At 49.3% G+C, this 17777-nt stretch overlaps 8 protein-coding genes across 8 annotated transcripts; 6 read left to right on the plus strand and 2 right to left on the minus strand.

Moving 5' to 3' along the window:
• Nucleotides 1-2646: 2646 nt before the first annotated feature.
• N7516_003978 (L-lactate dehydrogenase (cytochrome)) lies at nt 2647-4253 on the plus strand (the record flags this gene model as incomplete). The annotated part of the gene is made up of 3 exons (XM_057216698.1): nt 2647-2755; nt 2810-3123; nt 3177-4253. 3 exons carry the CDS (start codon nt 2647-2649, stop codon nt 4251-4253), a joined length of 1500 nt encoding a protein of 499 aa, XP_057078581.1.
• Nucleotides 4254-4940: 687 nt separating this feature from the next.
• N7516_003979 (metallophosphatase domain-containing protein) lies at nt 4941-6055 on the minus strand (the record flags this gene model as incomplete). Its single annotated transcript, XM_057216699.1, has 2 exons — nt 4941-5508; nt 5553-6055. The coding sequence occupies 2 exons, from the start codon at nt 6053-6055 to the stop codon at nt 4941-4943; spliced, it is 1071 nt and encodes a 356-aa protein (XP_057078582.1).
• Nucleotides 6056-6915: 860 nt separating this feature from the next.
• Nucleotides 6916-8893, plus strand: N7516_003980 (serine/threonine-protein kinase; the record flags this gene model as incomplete). Its single annotated transcript, XM_057216700.1, has 5 exons — nt 6916-7082; nt 7136-7953; nt 8023-8095; nt 8163-8400; nt 8456-8893. The coding sequence occupies 5 exons, from the start codon at nt 6916-6918 to the stop codon at nt 8891-8893; spliced, it is 1734 nt and encodes a 577-aa protein (XP_057078583.1).
• A 594-nt stretch (nt 8894-9487) lies between these two features.
• Nucleotides 9488-10060, minus strand: N7516_003981 (MGMT family protein; the record flags this gene model as incomplete). Its single annotated transcript, XM_057216701.1, has 3 exons — nt 9488-9641; nt 9761-9887; nt 9946-10060. 3 exons carry the CDS (start codon nt 10058-10060, stop codon nt 9488-9490), a joined length of 396 nt encoding a protein of 131 aa, XP_057078584.1.
• Nucleotides 10061-10268: 208 nt separating this feature from the next.
• cwc26 (putative cell cycle control protein (Cwf26)) lies at nt 10269-11279 on the plus strand (the record flags this gene model as incomplete). The annotated part of the gene is made up of 1 exon (XM_057216702.1): nt 10269-11279. The coding sequence occupies one exon, from the start codon at nt 10269-10271 to the stop codon at nt 11277-11279; it is 1011 nt and encodes a 336-aa protein (XP_057078585.1).
• A 324-nt stretch (nt 11280-11603) lies between these two features.
• On the plus strand, nt 11604-13064 carry N7516_003983 (putative nuclear envelope protein Brr6; the record flags this gene model as incomplete). The annotated part of the gene is made up of 4 exons (XM_057216703.1): nt 11604-11712; nt 11783-12687; nt 12740-12786; nt 12824-13064. 4 exons carry the CDS (start codon nt 11604-11606, stop codon nt 13062-13064), a joined length of 1302 nt encoding a protein of 433 aa, XP_057078586.1.
• Nucleotides 13065-13905: 841 nt separating this feature from the next.
• On the plus strand, nt 13906-15236 carry N7516_003984 (uncharacterized protein; the record flags this gene model as incomplete). The annotated part of the gene is made up of 2 exons (XM_057216704.1): nt 13906-14993; nt 15056-15236. The coding sequence occupies 2 exons, from the start codon at nt 13906-13908 to the stop codon at nt 15234-15236; spliced, it is 1269 nt and encodes a 422-aa protein (XP_057078587.1).
• A 501-nt stretch (nt 15237-15737) lies between these two features.
• N7516_003985 (trehalose-6-phosphate synthase) lies at nt 15738-17310 on the plus strand (the record flags this gene model as incomplete). Its single annotated transcript, XM_057216705.1, has 4 exons — nt 15738-16029; nt 16074-16443; nt 16510-16883; nt 16928-17310. 4 exons carry the CDS (start codon nt 15738-15740, stop codon nt 17308-17310), a joined length of 1419 nt encoding a protein of 472 aa, XP_057078588.1.
• Nucleotides 17311-17777: the final 467 nt, after the last annotated feature.

The raw sequence follows: 17777 nt of genomic DNA on the forward strand, positions 1-17777 counted from the left end.
GCGCTGGTTGCAAAACGGGAATCGGGAAGCCGTCCCCATCCCGAAGAAACTCGGCGATGGTGCGAAATGTTGGTGCCCGTAAAAGGACTAGCGTCACACTAAAAGGATCGGACAGGGATCAGCATGGTGGCTTACTCGATACAGAATGTGCCCGACCATCCTCCTTGCCTTCATAATAAGATCTTTTAATATTATTATATGTAATGACATTTCTTTCCCGCTTTCGAGATTCCTATTTGGGCTATAAGTAATACACCAGGGCAATATAAGGCTGCAAGGTTGTATAATGTTGTGCAATGTTGTACAATCCCGAAAACAATATGTGGAATTATGCGGGCCAAGAGCCAAGGCGCCTAGGGCTCGGCGAGGCTTTTTTTCCCCTTACCCGTTGCTTCTTTTCAGCCTTGAAGTAAATTTGATAAATTGATGACACATGAATTGTATGAAACTTAGGTATACTAGCTAGGTAAGGGTAAGTCTTTTCCCTTTTTCAATTTTTTTCAATTTTTCCAATTTTTTCTTCTACCGTTCAAATGATGGCCCACGTTGTGTCTCAAAAACATGCGGGATAATCCATCAAATCCCCTCAAAGAGTACCTCCGGCGGAAAAGTATCAGCTAGTATCCGCAATGATGTCGTTGAACCACTTCCTGGCATATTCGAAGTTTTCTCGAACTGCAACTAAGTGGATACTGCCGCAACAGAAAGGCAACCACATTGTGAAAATCAAAGAATTTAATAGGACATGGTTGGACGTTCAATCTTTGTGTTGCGGATGTGAATGCACTGGACCCAGATTGGAAGAATTCTTGACCGTTGAAGCGTACCATGGTGTAATTAGTTCTTTTCGTAGCAAGTCCGCGTGTCCTCGTTCACCATTCAGGATATTCAACAGACTATCTATGGGTCCCCTTCGGCTAGTAATGCATCTCTGGGAGCCGCCTTCCTGTCTCGTCTGTATTTTGCATGTCCATCTTTATCTTACATGGGGCCATCTAGATTCGCCAGATGAGGGGTTGATTTGGTAATAGAACCGCCAGGCATCAAACAATGTCACAGTGCATATTCATTTGAGCAGAGCACATTGGAAAGACAGACCCCCCTTCCTGGAGGACTTGAGTCGGGATTTCAGAGCCTCCGATAGGCTGTCGGCACAGCCGACCTGTAGATGAATCCTTGATGGTTGATATTCAATGTATTAGTGCGATATATTTTTTCACAGCCGATCCAAATAATACCCATTTATGAGTCCTAAAATACAAGCATTGGTGGCGACCGCTTTGCGCCCCGGTTCGATCTCCCTGCACTTCCATCGACTGATGGAAAGATTCCACGCCACATTCACGTGGTACAACTCCTGGAGAGTTCACTTAGCGGAACCCCTTCCCCGTAAAACGTCAGCGGCACCCACAAGGCAAGAAGGGGGGGATATGGCCACCACGATAGCGGAAGATGGAGAAATGGCGGAGGTGTGGGAGGGTGGAGATTCGGAAGCGCCGGCAATGCTAGGGACGGGGGAGGAATGACCGAACGTGCCCGGTGATAGATTAATGCCGATAACAACGTGACATATATGTGTGCCTCAGGTGCGTTGCCAACTTGACCGGCTTTCTTTTGCGGTCTCTTTGAATTTCAAGCTCAAAACCAGGTTTTAAAGAAGCTTTGTAGGCGATCGACGGTGGCGCTGTCAGCCAAGGCCGAGGTAGGATCCTCCTTCGCCCACTGATCTACACTACTTTATAATGTGAGTGATAGTACTATCGAATTGTCAGCTTGCACTTCCTTTGATGATGGTAAAAGCCTTAGAAACTGTCCATACTTCAACACGATGGTTGATGACACGGTTCGCGTGGTGGATCATGTGACAGAGTTATGTTAATATTGATGCCTCAGGCTGATAAATATTATCCAAGATGTCTCCGACATTCCAACGAGGAAATGCACTATCAACAGTGATTCCAAGGTTCCATTCCGGTGCCTCCATACCCAACCTATGGTGTTCTAGACGTTTGGTGATTTTTGGGAGTACCTTTCTACTTTATAACACAAGGCTCATATTATTGTATGGACCCTAGTATTGAAGACATTTCTGCCTGAGGTATTAGGCAGTGAACAGTGAATGCCTGCCTCGGTATCATGGCTCGCAGGCAACGGTGGTCACTCCCTTCCCGCTTGCATAATTATGTTTTTTTTCCCCCTCTGCAGCTAAGGTTGTTTCTTCTCTGAATGCAGCGTATGTTGTATAGCATACCAAAATAAGGGAAACCTTCGAACAGCGTCTTTGAAGGGAACATTTGAGCATGGATTGGATAGTGGGCATGTATAATACGTCCATTACTACTGGCTGAATACAATATAGAGATCGTGACCAAGAGGCTCCACGACGATCTTGACCCCCAATCTCTTAGATCCTTTGCATTTTGGACTTGGTCTTAGAATTGCGACATCAAATTAGTATACGGACTTAAGGAACATTTCAACTCTCATCCGACAAGACAAGTCTCATCCGACGAGTCGGCCGAGAAGCTCCCCGCAAGTTTCTTCCCCCGGACTCAATTATCCCGAGGGTCCACTAGATCTTTTTTCCTTTAATTACTTCCTTTCTCCTACTCTTCTGCAGACTATACTCTCATTATCCTTTTCAACATGAGTGCAGGCAAGCTCACCGGTGCAGATGTCGCCGAGCACAACTCCAAAGACTCGTGCTGGGTCATTGTACACGGCAAAGCCTACGACGTCACCGAATTCCTCCCGGGTATGTGTTTCCTCGCTGCCGTTCACTTCTCGAATGCGCACTAACATTTCTCAGAACACCCCGGTGGTCAGAAAATCATTCTGAAGTATGCAGGCAAAGACGCGACCGAAGAGTTCGAACCAATCCACCCACCCGACACCCTAGACAAGTTCCTAGACCAGTCGAAACACTTGGGAACAGTAGATATGGCAACCGTCGAGCAGGAAGAAAAGGCCTTCGACCCAGAGGAGGCCGACCGGCAAGAGCGCATTTCCCGCATGCCTTCCCTCGAAGCATGCTATAACCTGATGGACTTTGAGGCTGTGGCCCGCCAAGTCATGAAAAAGACCGCATGGGCATACTACTCCAGCGGAGCGGATGATGAAATTGTAAGCTCGGTACTCCTAGGAATAAAAATGTCCCAATGTTAACCCCTAACCAGACAATGCGCGAGAACCACGCAGCCTTCCACAAAATCTGGTTCCGGCCACGAATTCTAGTGGATGTCGAACATATCGACATGAGCACAACAATGCTAGGCACAAAATGCTCAATCCCATTCTATGTAACTGCCACCGCACTCGGCAAACTAGGCCACCCCGAAGGCGAAGTGGTGCTCACAAAAGCCTCCCACCGACACAACGTAGTACAAATGATCCCGACGCTAGCCTCATGCTCCTTCGACGAAATCCTCGACGCCAGACAAGGCGATCAGGTGCAATGGCTCCAATTATACGTGAACAAAGACCGCGAAATCACCCGCAAGATTGTCGAGCACGCCGAAAAGCGCGGCTGCAAGGGTCTCTTCATCACCGTTGACGCGCCCCAGCTCGGCCGGCGCGAGAAAGACATGCGCTCCAAGTTCTCCGATCCCGGCTCGAACGTCCAGTCCGGCGGCGATAACATCGACCGCACCCAGGGCGCCGCCCGCGCTATCTCCTCCTTCATTGACCCCGCTCTCTCGTGGAAGGACATCCCCTGGTTCAAGTCCATCACACGCATGCCGATCGTGTTGAAGGGCGTGCAGTGTGTCGAGGACGTTCTGCGCGCCGTCGAGTCAGGCTGCGATGGCGTCGTGCTATCCAACCACGGCGGACGACAGCTCGAGACCGCACGGTCCGGCATCGAAGTATTGGCCGAGGTGATGCCTGTGCTCCGCGAGCGCGGCTGGGAAAAGCGCATTGAAATCTTCGTTGACGGCGGTGTGCGTCGCGCAACTGATATCCTCAAGGCGCTTTGTCTGGGTGCCACGGGCATCGGTATTGGACGGCCGTTCCTGTATGCCATGTCTGCTTACGGGCTTGATGGCGTGGACCGGGCTATGCAGCTGCTGAAGGATGAGATGGAGATGAACATGCGGTTGATTGGAGCTCCGAGTGTTGCGGATCTCAATCCCAGTCTGCTTGATACCCGTGGGTTGCTGGGTGGTCACTCTGGGGCTGTACCGTCTGATACCCTTGGTCTTCGTGCTTATGATCCGTTGGTGACACCCTCGTTTATCGAGAAGCCGAAGCTCTAGTTTTCTTTGTCGCGTTAGTAGTTCATTTTTGTCCGCGTCGGTCTGCGGGATGGTATCGTCTGGACATGTAACCATTTGACATAACTATATATCTCTATACCCATGCAATGTGTATAAATTATTTATATTGGAGAAACGTGTATTTCTTTGGTTGTAGTATCTATTTTACTTCTTGATGCCAAGATCACGGAGATATATTTTGAAGGTGAGACACTGACCATACAAAAATAAGAAGCATGTAATTTCCTTTTAACGCCCGTTAACTATCAGTGTAATTGCCTCTCTGCTAACATTACATATCCAAGTACACATGTGATTCGTAATTGAGGCCCAACGAGGTTCTGTTGCCTCGGAACCCAGCCAATCTCATGCAATCCCGGCGTTAGGTTAGTATACGCAGGGACCTAGGTACATGTAACTAGTTACTAGGATTAGAAACGCCAACATATATATTATACAATTATCATTTTTTGTAATATGAGATATAAGGTGGCAACCTTGAATTCGCTCAGGCTGGGATCAAACGATGTGAATACCCAAAAGCGAGAGGTCATTTCTGGTGTAGTTAAATAGTTAAACCGCTCAGCTTCTATGTACAGTTGCAGTTCACCAAACGGAAACCGACGAAACATGCGTCGTATTATGAACAGGAAGCAAAAAGCGAACGCTATGCGTATTGGTGGAAGATCAAAGTTCAAAAACTCTCGGTGCGTTACCCAGACGGCCACTATCACGATACATGCAAGCAGCATTGACCATCCACCCGCCATTAAGGTTCTCCCCACCCCAGATATGAGCCCAAACCACGCCTAGGATGCCATATCCCACGACCCGCGCGGCGTCCACCCAGGCAGACAGATCGAACAGATCGCGCAGGAATCCGGCTAGCGAAGAAAGGCGGCTGAAACGCGCACGCGGGCGGCGCGTGGAACATAATCTTTCCCAGGCGCGCTGAGCCTCATCCCAGAAGATGGGTTCCTGGCCTGCGGATTCATGGACGTGGCCGAAGACGTGGAGGGCGGGACGGACGCGCCATGATTCTGCTAGTAGGTTGGGACAGCCTGTGGAATATACGGGGGACAGATCGAGATGGGCTTGGGGTGGAGTGTGAGTGACGAGGATGTCTGTTTCTTGGGGGACGGTGCCGGACCAGGCGTCGTGGTGTGGAGGGTATGTGAAGGCGTGCTCGGGGCCGAAGGGGACGATGGCTGGGACTTGGGGTGCACCGTAGATTGTGAGGGAGCGCGAGCGGGAGCTGGTGAGGGGGTTGTGGATGAGGGCGTGGAGGTGTCGGGGAACGAAAGGGTCACCGCTGAATGTTGGAGGTAGTGGACGTCACCCCAGTTGATGCGGAAGGTGCCGTTCAGCTCGTGGAGCGAGTGTATGGATGCGGTGGAGGAGGAGACCGTTGCGAAGGAATCCCCCGTAGAAGCTGGGTCTTTGCGGTCCTCATCCAGGCGCGACCGCACGTCGAAGTAGCTGTCATGGTTGCCTCCGATGGCGACTTTGTATGGGTGGGGAAGACTTCGGAGCCAGTCAACAGCGGCTTGAATATCGCGCGCGGAGCCGTCATTGCAGAGGTCGCCAGCGTGAATGAGGAGGTCTCCATCAGGTACATCTGGCCATTCGAGGGTATGAGTATCGGAGATGCAGACCACTCGGATTGGTTGAGTGCCTGGTGGAGGGAGTCGAGGAGGTCCACGCAGACGGAGTAAGATCTGGTGCACTGGATAGAGTAGGGCCACCAGTGGAGAGGCTAGGAAGTAATCGGGAATAGGGCGACGGTTGAAGGGGCTTGTCATGGTGGCAGAGAAGCCAGAGGCTGGAGTCTTAAGAGGTCAAGAGGTGAATCCACCGAAATAAAGTCAGGTACCCAGTTACCCCAAGCGGGGATCGTGACATCAGGACTACAGTCGATCTTCTTTTGTTTCTTTTTGGGATTTGATTGGAATTTGAGAGAATAGTTGATCGAAGATAGTTAAGGTAGATAAATATAGCATGAAAGACATAGTCAACAAAGTCAACAGAGTCAACATCGTAGTTAGAATGTTTCATCTCACCTGACATGTACTTCTTACTTGCTGTGTTTCTTCTAGTTAACCAGTGTACCAGCTTCATCTGAGACTTTTTCTTTTCTTTTACTCTTACATCTATTATTTATTATTCCAGTTATATTCCACCTGGGCAGATATATCTAGTATATCTAGTATATCTAGTATACTCAGTTCTTATAGGCTATTTATTGTCTATATACTCAATGCGTCGATATTTGCCACCACGACGCTGTGGCTGCTTGCGGAAAACCATCCCATCTCAAACTATTTCCCTTTTCTCCGAAGTGATCTATCTTTCTCGATTTCATAAAACTTGAACTTTGCGATCGGATCGTCGCTCTGGCCCATCTTCTTTTTGGGCTGTGCCTTTACCCGCTATTTTTCCCAATCTTTGACATCTTCAGGTTTTCCCCCTTCAACTCTTTTCTCAGTTTACTTGAATTCTTCACTTCACTTGGGCAGTGTTGTATTCCCCCCCCGATTACTCGTGTCTTTATTGTGGTGGTAGAGGTCCCCCCTCCAACATCCACCGCCTCTTAAGTTCCACTTGAGCCAACCAAAAGCCAGTGTGCCCCGCCTCTCAGCTTGACCTCCCAAATCTCCACACCATGGAGGGAGTCGATCTTACCAAGGCCATGCTCAACAAGGGCAAACAGATGGCGAACGTTGCTGCTTCAACTGCCAATGGCAGCGGCGGAAAGAAAAGGAGAAAGGGTACCGACTTGAAGCCCATCGTCACCAATGAAGGGAACCCTGCGCCCGGCGCTACAGAATCGTATGTCTAGAATCGTTTTTGATGAATATGGTTACTAATTTCGAATGGAATAGAACCGGCGCTGCTCCGTCAAACCCCCAAACACCCGCATCGCGCTCATCATCCTCATCGTCTGGCGAAGAACTCGAGGCTACTGCAGAAGAGGAGGACTCCGAAGACTACTGCAAAGGTGGATACCACCCCGTCGCGGTGGGCGAAGCATACAACAATGGTCGTTATATTGTCGTTCGCAAGCTTGGATGGGGTCATTTCTCTACGGTCTGGCTGTCGCGGGACACAACCACCAACAAGCACGTCGCGCTGAAGGTGGTTCGATCCGCCGCACACTACACCGAAACCGCGATCGACGAAATCAAGCTCCTCAACAAAATAGTCCAAGCGAAACCCTCTCACCCTGGTCGGAAACATGTGGTTAGTCTGCTGGACTCGTTTGAGCACAAGGGGCCGAATGGTATCCATGTTTGTATGGTTTTTGAGGTCCTGGGCGAGAATCTGTTGGGTTTGATCAAGCGTTGGAACCACCGCGGTATTCCCATGCCGCTAGTCAAGCAGATTGCGAAGCAAGTACTACTGGGCTTGGATTATCTCCACCGCGAGTGTGGGATCATTCACACAGATCTGAAGCCGGAGAATGTGCTGATCGAGATTGGAGATGTGGAGCAGATTGTCAAGGCGCATGTCAAGGAAGAAGCCAATAAAGAGGCCAAGGAGAAAGAGGATAACCGAAATGGACGGAGACGGCGACGCACACTGATCACAGGGAGCCAGCCGCTCCCTAGTCCGCTCAACACCAGCTTCAATAGCTTCGACTTCAAACATAGCTCTTCCAACTCACACAGCAGCCTCAGCCAGATGGTCAATGAACCTGGAGGTCAGTCCCATTTGATGCACCTATGGCACGACCGCGCGCGAACTGAAACTGACCTAGCATCTACTCCAGATATGCCCTCTATGAGAGAACTACTTGGAGTGAAGGAAGAAGATGAGAAGCAAAATCAGCGGGAGAAAACTGCGTACGTTATTACATTTCGTCTGCATTCCTCTGATTGATGAGAACTTGATTTAACGATATAAATATAGTGATCTTTTGGAGCGAGAGGTGTCTGGAATTTCTCTCGATAAAGGCTCTTCGAGCAAATCACCAGAAGAAGAACTTGACGTCAATATTATTTCGGTCAAGATTGCAGACTTAGGCAATGCTTGTTGGGTCGGTCACCATTTCACCAACGACATTCAAACTCGTCAATACCGCTCGCCCGAAGTCATACTGGGCTCTAAGTGGGGTGCCAGTACTGATGTATGGAGTATGGCATGCATGGTGAGTGACTCTGATCATCAATCACAGCAGAAGCGGAACAATACTAACTATTTAGGTTTTTGAACTTATCACCGGAGACTACCTCTTCGATCCCCAATCAGGGACTAAATATGGCAAGGACGATGACCACATTGCCCAAATCATCGAACTACTTGGTCCCTTCCCCAAGTCACTCTGCATGACCGGCAAATGGTCCCAGGAAATCTTCAATCGCAAGGGTGAACTGCGCAATATCCACCGACTCCGTCACTGGGCCCTGCCCGACGTCCTCCGAGAAAAGTACCACTACTCCATGGAGGAGAGCATGCGTATCAGCGAACTCCTACTGCCCATGCTTGATCTGTCACCCGAGAAAAGGGCGAACGCTGGTGGCATGGCAGCGCACGAATGGATAAAGGAAACACCTGGTATGGATGGGATCGATCTGGGAATTACCCCTGGAACCCGGGGGGAGGGTATTGAAGGCTGGGCTACCGAGGTCAAAAAGCGCTGAAGGTGACCCTAGTGACCCCCTCCCTCTTTGTTCTCTTTCCTTAGCCTAGATGGGGCTATCCCCTGGGTATTCATTGCGGACATGCCCTTATGGCGGTGATGTGAGTTAACGATATTTTTTCTCTTTCCATTTACGGATTGATGCTGGTTGGTTCATGTCTTTATTTCTTCTTTCTTCGAAGCTTTCTTTCGTCTTATGCTGGTAGTTGGTTGGATGGGGTGTTTTTCGAGATGCTCGTATGCTTATGCCTCGCCTTTCCCCGTTGCACGTCTGTCTACCTTTTTGTGTCTGGTGTTTTTCCATCTCATATCTCTCCGATAGACTCGTCTTTCTATTTTCCATTGATTATATTTGTGATGGGTCTTTAGTCTCATGCGTCATCCCCTTCACACTCATCTGCGAAGTCCTTTCCATCTTCTAGATTCCCTCCACCAGACAGACAAGTTATGACAATTTGCTATGTATGGATTCAGTCTCCGTACGATTTCTTGAATCATTGTCAATGCTCTGATGCAATGCAAGGACATTGGAAACGAATGTATGATGTTTGTAAACGTCTCTACGACGGTAGATGAGTGTTCAGCTTCCGCATTCTTATGGCTGCCCATTCGTTCCCTCACTCGGCAGCTCGCTTGGAAACCATCCATATCGAGAAAAATCAACATACATCTCGCCCATGCTGTCTGTAGTAACCTCTACACCTTCTTGGGCGAGAGCTTCGGCCTGACGCTCCGCACTGCCGGGTCCACTGCTATTGTGGTTAGTCATGAACACGTAGAAAAGTTCCTTTCAAGTCAGGATCATATCGTCTAGTTTCAACAGTTTGAGATGATATGAGAGTTTGGAATAGGTAGTTTACACACGCACCGATGCGAAATCATCCCTTTCGAATTAATCACTCGCTGCCACGGTACCGTGTTGGAGTTGAAGTGCGAACCAGACTCCGGCGACGGGAGTACCTTGAGGCAGACCCCAACCTGGCGGGGACGTTGAGCTATTACCAAAAGGAAATGGTTAGTATGTCTACAACAGCCATGCAATTGCATCCATACGTTCACCGAGGAGGCGTGCGATATGACCGTAGGAAGTCACTTTGCCCCGAGGAACTTCTTGGATGGCCTCGTAGACTGCATTGGCCCACCACTCTGCTTCTTCAGAGCGTGGCATTGTGCAGACCTCTGAATAATTTTAAGCAATAAAATTTGAAGTCTCCCTCATTGCCGAGTCCATAATCAAATACCATTCACGCCCTTAACACAAAGCGCTAGGCTAGGCGGCATACAGTTCGGAAAAACATTCCTCCGGATCATTAAATCACTGAGCTTAACCTGCGACCTCTACATTTCACATTTCTCACATACAACATACCAAAATCATGCCTGGCTCACTCGCAGATTACCTCGCAAAGAACTATCTGACTGCCGACCCAGTCACCGAGCGGCCAAAGAAGAAGCGCAAGAAGACCAAAGCCATCGATACTGCCGGCTCCGGCCTCATCATTGCCGACGATGATCCACCAGACATTCGCTCATTAGGAAATACCGGCGAAGACGATGAGGACAGACCTTATTTCGAAACGTCCGCCAAAACTACAGAGTTCCGCCGCGCAAAGAAGTCAAGCTGGAAGACGATCGGAGGACCCACGCCTGGCCAAGGTGGAAGTGAACAAGAAGCCGCCGACGCAATTCTAGCCGATGCAGCAGCCGAACGCGCCGCCCAGCAAGACCCAGACGATGAAGATGCGCTTATGCTAGAAAATGAAGACGATGGCGCGGGTCGCATGGAGTCCGGAGCACGAGGGGGCCTCCAAACCGCCGCCCAAACCGCAGCGATGGTGAAAGCCCAAGAAAAGCGACGCAAAGCCGAAGAAGCACAGTACCGCGATCCCTCAGCAATGAACCAAAAGAGCCAAGAAACAATCTACCGAGACGCATCCGGCCGAATCATCAACGTTGCCATGAAACGCGCTGAAGCCCGGCGTGCAGAAGAAGAAAAGCGCGAGAAAGAAGAACAGGCGCGACAGGCGCTGATGGGAGATGTGCAGCGGCAGCAGCGTGAGGAGCGCCGACGGGATCTACAAGATATCAAGGCTATGCCGGTTGCACGGACGATCGAGGACGAAGAAATGAATGAAGATATGAGGGCCCGCGATCGGTGGAATGATCCCGCCGCGGAGTTCCTTACGGCCCGGCGTAATGCGGGAGCCAGTGTTACGGGGCGGCCGCTGTATCGTGGTTCCTTCCAGCCTAATCGATATGGGATCCGGCCAGGGCATCGCTGGGATGGAGTGGATCGGGGTAATGGGTTTGAAAAGGACTGGTTTACGTCGCGGAACAAGAAAAGCCGGTTTGAGGCTTTGGAATACCAGTGGCAGATGGATGAGTAGATGGCTTCTCATGTCTTCTGTCTTATGTCTGCCTTCCATCCTCTTTAATACACATAGTGGGTGCTGGTCGCCCAATGCATCAAACGATCTTACTTGCTTCGATATTTGATTCTTTATTCAATTTGTACACTATACCATCGAATGAGTACAATCAAATCAAAAATATGAGTAAAAACGCTGAAGTATAGTTCCCTCTCGGAGATAAAGAGTGTTAATGCCAAGGTTGCTACGGGAGTCTGGATGTTTACCCCAAACAAAAAACTTCCCGCTTTCTAACCCTCACCATCATCCCGCTACATATCTGTATTTTTGGTCGACCTAAAGATGGAAAAACGAACGGGAGAGAGTCCAATGGACTTTGAATGGCAAACTCGAGCCCCCGGCGACGTGACCTCGCCCTTCTACCAGCTTGGAGCGCAGCATGAGAAGAAACGTTCGTATCCCAGTCTGAACGAGGGCAACTGTAGTCTCAAGCTCTCTGACATTCGCACAGGAACATACAGCACATTCGAATCCCCCCCAGAAGCAAGCGCTACCCTCCCTCCGCGAACCAAACTCTCAACCTTTCCTCTTTTCACAGCCCCGACAACAACCCGCACCACTATCGCCAAAGGCTAAATTTGGCCAACCTGCTTTCCAGACACCACGGAAATTTGATGTAGATTTCTCATCAGGCGCCGAGAATATGTCGTCACCGGAATATGCAGACAATGAGGATACACCGGAGCAGCAGTACAAGTCAGGGAAGGGAACCTCGTCACTATTCAACTTTCATGGCCGGAATCCGCAGAGCCCAGGGCGAGGTGAAATCCCTCGGCTGACCCACCACTCCAACGCAGCCTTACACCGGATACAAAAGAAACGACGGAGAGACAAGGAACTCGGCCGACAAATACGAGTCGACAGCGATGACGATAGCGACCTAGACCGGCCCAGCAGCAGGGAACAGAAGTCGATGAAAGCCACGAAGCAAGGAAAGGGACAGAAGCCTGACCAGGAGGGTCGCTCGCGGGTGTCATCCTGGTCTGAGTTCTTCAGCATGCTGGAGGCACACCCGAATGTCCCCGCCATCCTGTCATGGTGGGCCCAGCTGGTGGTCAACCTGTCGCTGTTCTCTCTGGCCGTCTATGTCGTCTTCGGATTTGTGTCAGCCATCCGCGGCGAGTTCGAGCAGGCTGCGCAAGAAATGTCCGATACTATCTTGGCCGACATGGCGGTCTGCACCAAAAGCTACATCGACAACGACTGCGCGCGATCGAATCGCGCGCCAGCCCTGGAAACAATATGCGAGAACTGGGAACGGTGCATGAATCGTGACCCGGCGAAGGTTGGCCGCGCCAAGGTCTCCGCGCATACGATGGCTATTATCATCAACAGTTTTATTGACCCCATCAGCTGGAAGGCGATTGTGAGTTTCCCTGCGCCCTCGATTTTGGATATTTATTGACTTTATATACTAGCTGTTCTTCCTTGCGACTATATCCACCGTTACCGTCGTTAGCAATTGGTCATTCCGCTCATTCCGACACCGTCTCCAGCAACAGCACTATGCGCAACATCCACCCCCCACCCCAATCCATGCACCCCCAGCTGCAGCACAACCCCTCATTCGGGTACTACGGGCAGCAAGACCCTCGGCAAACCCAAGGCGTCCCCTACGACGAGAAACAAGATCAGCCCCTGATGCTTGAGAATACACGGGCGATGGACTTTGTCACTGAGCGCTCTCGTGAGCGCGAGCAGCACCTCCGGACACCGAGCCCAACCAAGCGCAGGTTTGCCTAAACCACTTTTTTTTATTTTTGAGGCCTAGGCCTGGTCGGCGTACTTGTTTTACAGCGGATTGGTTGGCAGCATAACCAGCGGGGATGGGACCATATTCGGGATTGGGGTTTTGAATTGGTCCGGTGCTAGTGTTTTATTTCATACCATCGTCATGGTGTTTTCTTTTCTTGTATTTGTTTCTAGTTGATTTAATCCTTTGGGGGCTATATTGGCTTCTCTGCTGTCTCTACTTTTGGTGCGTACGAGGTACTGGTTTTTTACCTAGGCCTGTATAGATCTCATATTCCTATGGTATTTTCTTTTCTTCCACTCTTTTTCCAGCTGTTCTAAGAGTATGAGATGTCAATAATGAAGTATTATACATATACATCAAAATGCATGTGAGAAGCGCATGTGAATTTGATTTCGCCGCTGTCGGGTCGGCGAAGCTCCGCCGGTGGCCGAGCACTCTGTTGGCCGAGTTGCCCGGCCGTCGTTCTTTGCCACGGAGCCAGCTCGGAGTATGACTCCGGTGGACTTCAGATAATTTTAAGGGGAATATTCGAATGCTGATCCTATCAATCAGATCGGCCCAATCCCGAAAGCGACCCGATTCCGATCTTCATACAGCTCTCGGCGAATTTCTTTCTAGTTCATATGCACGTAAGACAACATGCATCATGATAATGGCCGAGCTCAGGAAAATTTTCCAGATATACATTGGGTACTTTATCCAATATGAAGTAGTTAAAAGGAGCTATATCCACGCAATCGAAGCTTTCATATACATAGTTCCAACAACAAACAAACTTCCTTTTCTGTCTTGTACCTATTACATCTTACCTATTGTGTAGCATAAATAATGCACCACGAATCAGCGCTCGACCCAACCACCTGCCCAGAGGGTGGGCTCATTGGTAACCTCGTTGTAGCAGGCAGCTTCAGCGCTATCATGGGTGGACTCGGCCTAATGAACAGCATCGGCATCTATCAAGCTTGGATCTCAACACATCAACTCTCAGACATCAGCGAAGGGCAAATTGGCTGGATCTTCGGAATATACAACTTCCTTGTATTCTTCTGCGGGATCCAGATCGGGCCTATTTTCGATATCAAAGGGCCGCGGTTGCTCATGTGGATCGGGTCAGGTCTACTCGTATTGACCTTCATCCTCATGGGCTTTTGTCAGGAGTACTGGCACTTCCTCATTGTGATTGGCATTCTGGGGGGAATGGGTACATCTTTCATATTCATTGTGCCCGTCGCCAGCATTGGACATTTCTTCATCAAACGCCGAGGCGCAGCAACAGGTCTCGCATTGGCCGGGGGTAGTATCGGCGGCGTGATCTTCCCTTTGGTATTGCTGTACCTTGCGCCACAGATTGGATTCGCCTGGGCTAGCCGGGTCGTCGGCCTGATCACATTGATCCTTTTGATCCCAGGCTGCCTTCTAGTCCGAGCGAACTTCCCTCCCAAAGTCCCGTCACATCCGTCGCTTAAGGTATTTCTTCCCGATCTTACCATTCTGAAAGACCCCGTCCTCGCTCTGACGACAATGGGGGTATTCTTCATTGAATGGGGCTTCTTTATTCCACTCGAGTACATTGCCTCGTATTCAATCGCGAGTGGGATCTCTCCAGATCTATCGTATTTGATGGTCGTCTTTTTGAACGCCGGTTCTTTCCCCGGTCGTTGGTTGCCGGGCATCATTGCTGATCGCATTGGTCGGTTCAACACATTGATCCTGACAAACATTCTTTGTTTGATTTCTGTCCTTGGTATTTGGATGCCCGCTGACGGAAATCTTGCTGCTACGGTGATATTCTCTATTGTATTTGGATTCGCCAGTGGGAGCAATATCAGCCTTGTGCCAGTCTGTGTGGGAGAGCTGTGTCCCGTCGAGAATTATGGGAGGTATTACACCACTGTGTATACTATTGTTGCTTTTGGGTAGGTTCTTCTCCTTTTCTATTGAGTCATTTCATCTGAACATATCGCTGACATATCCTTAGAGCATTGACTGGTGTCCCGATTGCTGGAGAAATCATTCATGTCTGTAAGGGACAGTACTGGGGACTGATTGCATTTGCTGGATGCGCATACGCAGCCGGATTGAGCTGTTTTATTGCTGTAAAATGGCTACAAATCAAAAGAGGCAAATCGATGGGAAAAGTTGAGGCACCGAGTGTTTAGCTCTGACATGCCCATGACGAAATGTAGCAAAGAAGTAGCCCCGGGGTATATAGACAAAAAATAATAATATGTGGATAGAACAATAAAACCAATTCAACGTCAAATATATATATATATAAATAAATAAATGTTCTGGCTTTTGTTGGCCCTTTCTGTAGAAAATACATGTAGGGCTAAATGACTGTATGGAATCCGAAGAAGTTGCCAGCTAACTATTTTACGTATTACCCAACTAATTAACCACGTATAGAATATTGGAGGTAAAATGCCATTAAGCGAGTACCTATAGGCACATGGCAATAGAAAGGAGAGAGGAATGTATTTTCTTTCATACTGACGCAATTTGCCATTCGCCATTTCCGCGGTTATGTATAACTGTCAATTCCCCTTTGGATTCTGCTTCTTTCATGCAAAGCCCAGGACTTTCGTCTGAACTCAGTCAATGGTTCATTGGTCATTCTTTGTTGTCGAACATATATAAAATCGAACTTGGGTCACAAAATGGGCACAAATACTGACGAAAAGCGAAACCTCATCATCGTCTCAAATCGCCTTCCATTGTCTGTGAAACAGGTTGATGGTGCCTATCAGTCATCACTTTCGAGTGGTGGCCTCGTCACTTCCCTCTCTGGATTAACCAAATCTACCAAGTTCCAATGGTTTGGCTGGCCAGGTATCGAGGTTAGAGACCCAAAGGACCAAGAGGATGTGCAAAAGAGTTTGGAAGCACATAATGCCATTCCCATATTCCTGGATAGCTCCCTGGCCCATGAGCACTATAACGGGTTCTCGAGTAAGCTCCTGTGCCCTAACACCACGATCCAGGCTGACCGCCAGACCGTATCCTCTGGCCCATTCTCCATTATCAATCAGGTGTAGTTTTCGACGAGACTCCATGGCAAGCATATAGGCGGGTAAATGAATTATTCGCAGATGCGATTGCCGAAACGGCTGCTGGTGGATCGTTGATTTGGGTTCATGATTATCATCTCATGCTTTTGCCTGAGCTTCTTCGCGACCGACTCAAACAGCAAGGCAAATCCTGTGCCATTGGCTTTTCACTCCATACACCGTTTCCTGCAGGAGACTTTTGGAGGAACCTCCCTGTGCGAAAGCATCTCATCGAGGGCATGCTGTCCAGTGATTTGATTGGGTTCCACACGGACGAGTATAAGCAAAACTTCATCGACACCTGTGCCAGTCTCCTGTGAGCATTAGCCCTAATTTCCCTTTCCCCACATGCTTAAGAAATATCAACCAACACCCACCCCAGTAATGCACGCACCGAAATTCCCAACCAAATCCAGTATAAAAACCGCCTGGTTTGCATAAACAAGTTCATTGTCGGCATCGACCCCGAAAAGTTCACCGACTCACTGCAAAAGCCTGATGTCCAAGAGCGTATTCGAAGCCTCAAAGAACACTACAAAGGTGTCAAGGTAATTGTTGGCGTCGACCGACTGGACCACATCAAAGGCCTCACGCAGAAGCTCAAGGGATTCGACGTTTTTCTCGATGACCACCCAGAGCTGCAAAACAAGGTTGTTCTCATTCAAGTCGCCGTCCCAAGCCGCGAGGACGTAAAGGAATACCAGGATCTCGAGACAGAACTGTGTACTATAGCCGGAAAGATCAACGGAAAGCATGGTAAGTCTTTATCCCAGATATTGGGAGTATACTAACTTAGCCAGCTACCCCCGAGGGCACTCCGCTGCTGTATATGCATCGCTCCGTTCCATTCAATGAATTGACCGCATTGTACTCGGTAGCCGATGTTTGTCTTCTCACCTCGACCCGGGATGGAATGAATCTCGTGGCCTTCGAGTATGTGGCCTGCCAGGAAGAGCGTCATGGTGTCCTCGTCCTCTCGGAATTTGCCGGCGCGGCTTCTTTTATGAGAAATGGTAGTATCCCGTTCCATCCTGCAAACAAGACGGAGATGTCTGAGGCAATCTTCAATGCGCTGAATCTGGACCCTGCCGAGCGAAAGGACAAATACGAGTATCTTCGAGGCTTCGTCAATGCCAACACAAGGTTCGAAACGCTTTCCTGGCTCATTATTGTCAGTTGCTGATCTTTGCAGTGCAAAATGGGGCGAGACCTTCATTGAAAAACTATCCCTGCGTTGTAGACGACCCGGGGAGTCATGTTGATCGCTGAGGGTTGTTGATCATGATGTATAGTGGTATTCAATCCTTGCAGATGCTTCTTGTCTGTCAGTAGCAAGCCACTTGCCGTTACCATAGGGAATGAATTGTCGTCATGTTTTGCCCACGGCTCCTGAGTGTTAGCGACTTGGTTGAGTATTGAATTCCTTAGCTTGAATCCGTATTTTCCTTGCTTAGTCGTCGATGGCTGCTTTTGCTGAGTCGGCGGTAGTCATTTTTCCTAGTCGTCACTTTTTAGACTCGTTCTGTTGTCATTGGAATGCCTACCTGGGTACTTTTTTTTGTTGAGATCAGAATTATATCTATTCAATTGCCGCAAACCCCTTGAGGCGGTGGCTCAAGGTGGTTTGAGATAGCCCTCGGTACCTGAACC

This window comes from Penicillium verrucosum (assembly GCF_028828655.1).
Source record: "Penicillium verrucosum strain IBT 35672 chromosome Unknown utg000001l_segment0_segment0, whole genome shotgun sequence".
NCBI lineage: Eukaryota > Fungi > Ascomycota > Eurotiomycetes > Eurotiales > Aspergillaceae > Penicillium > Penicillium verrucosum.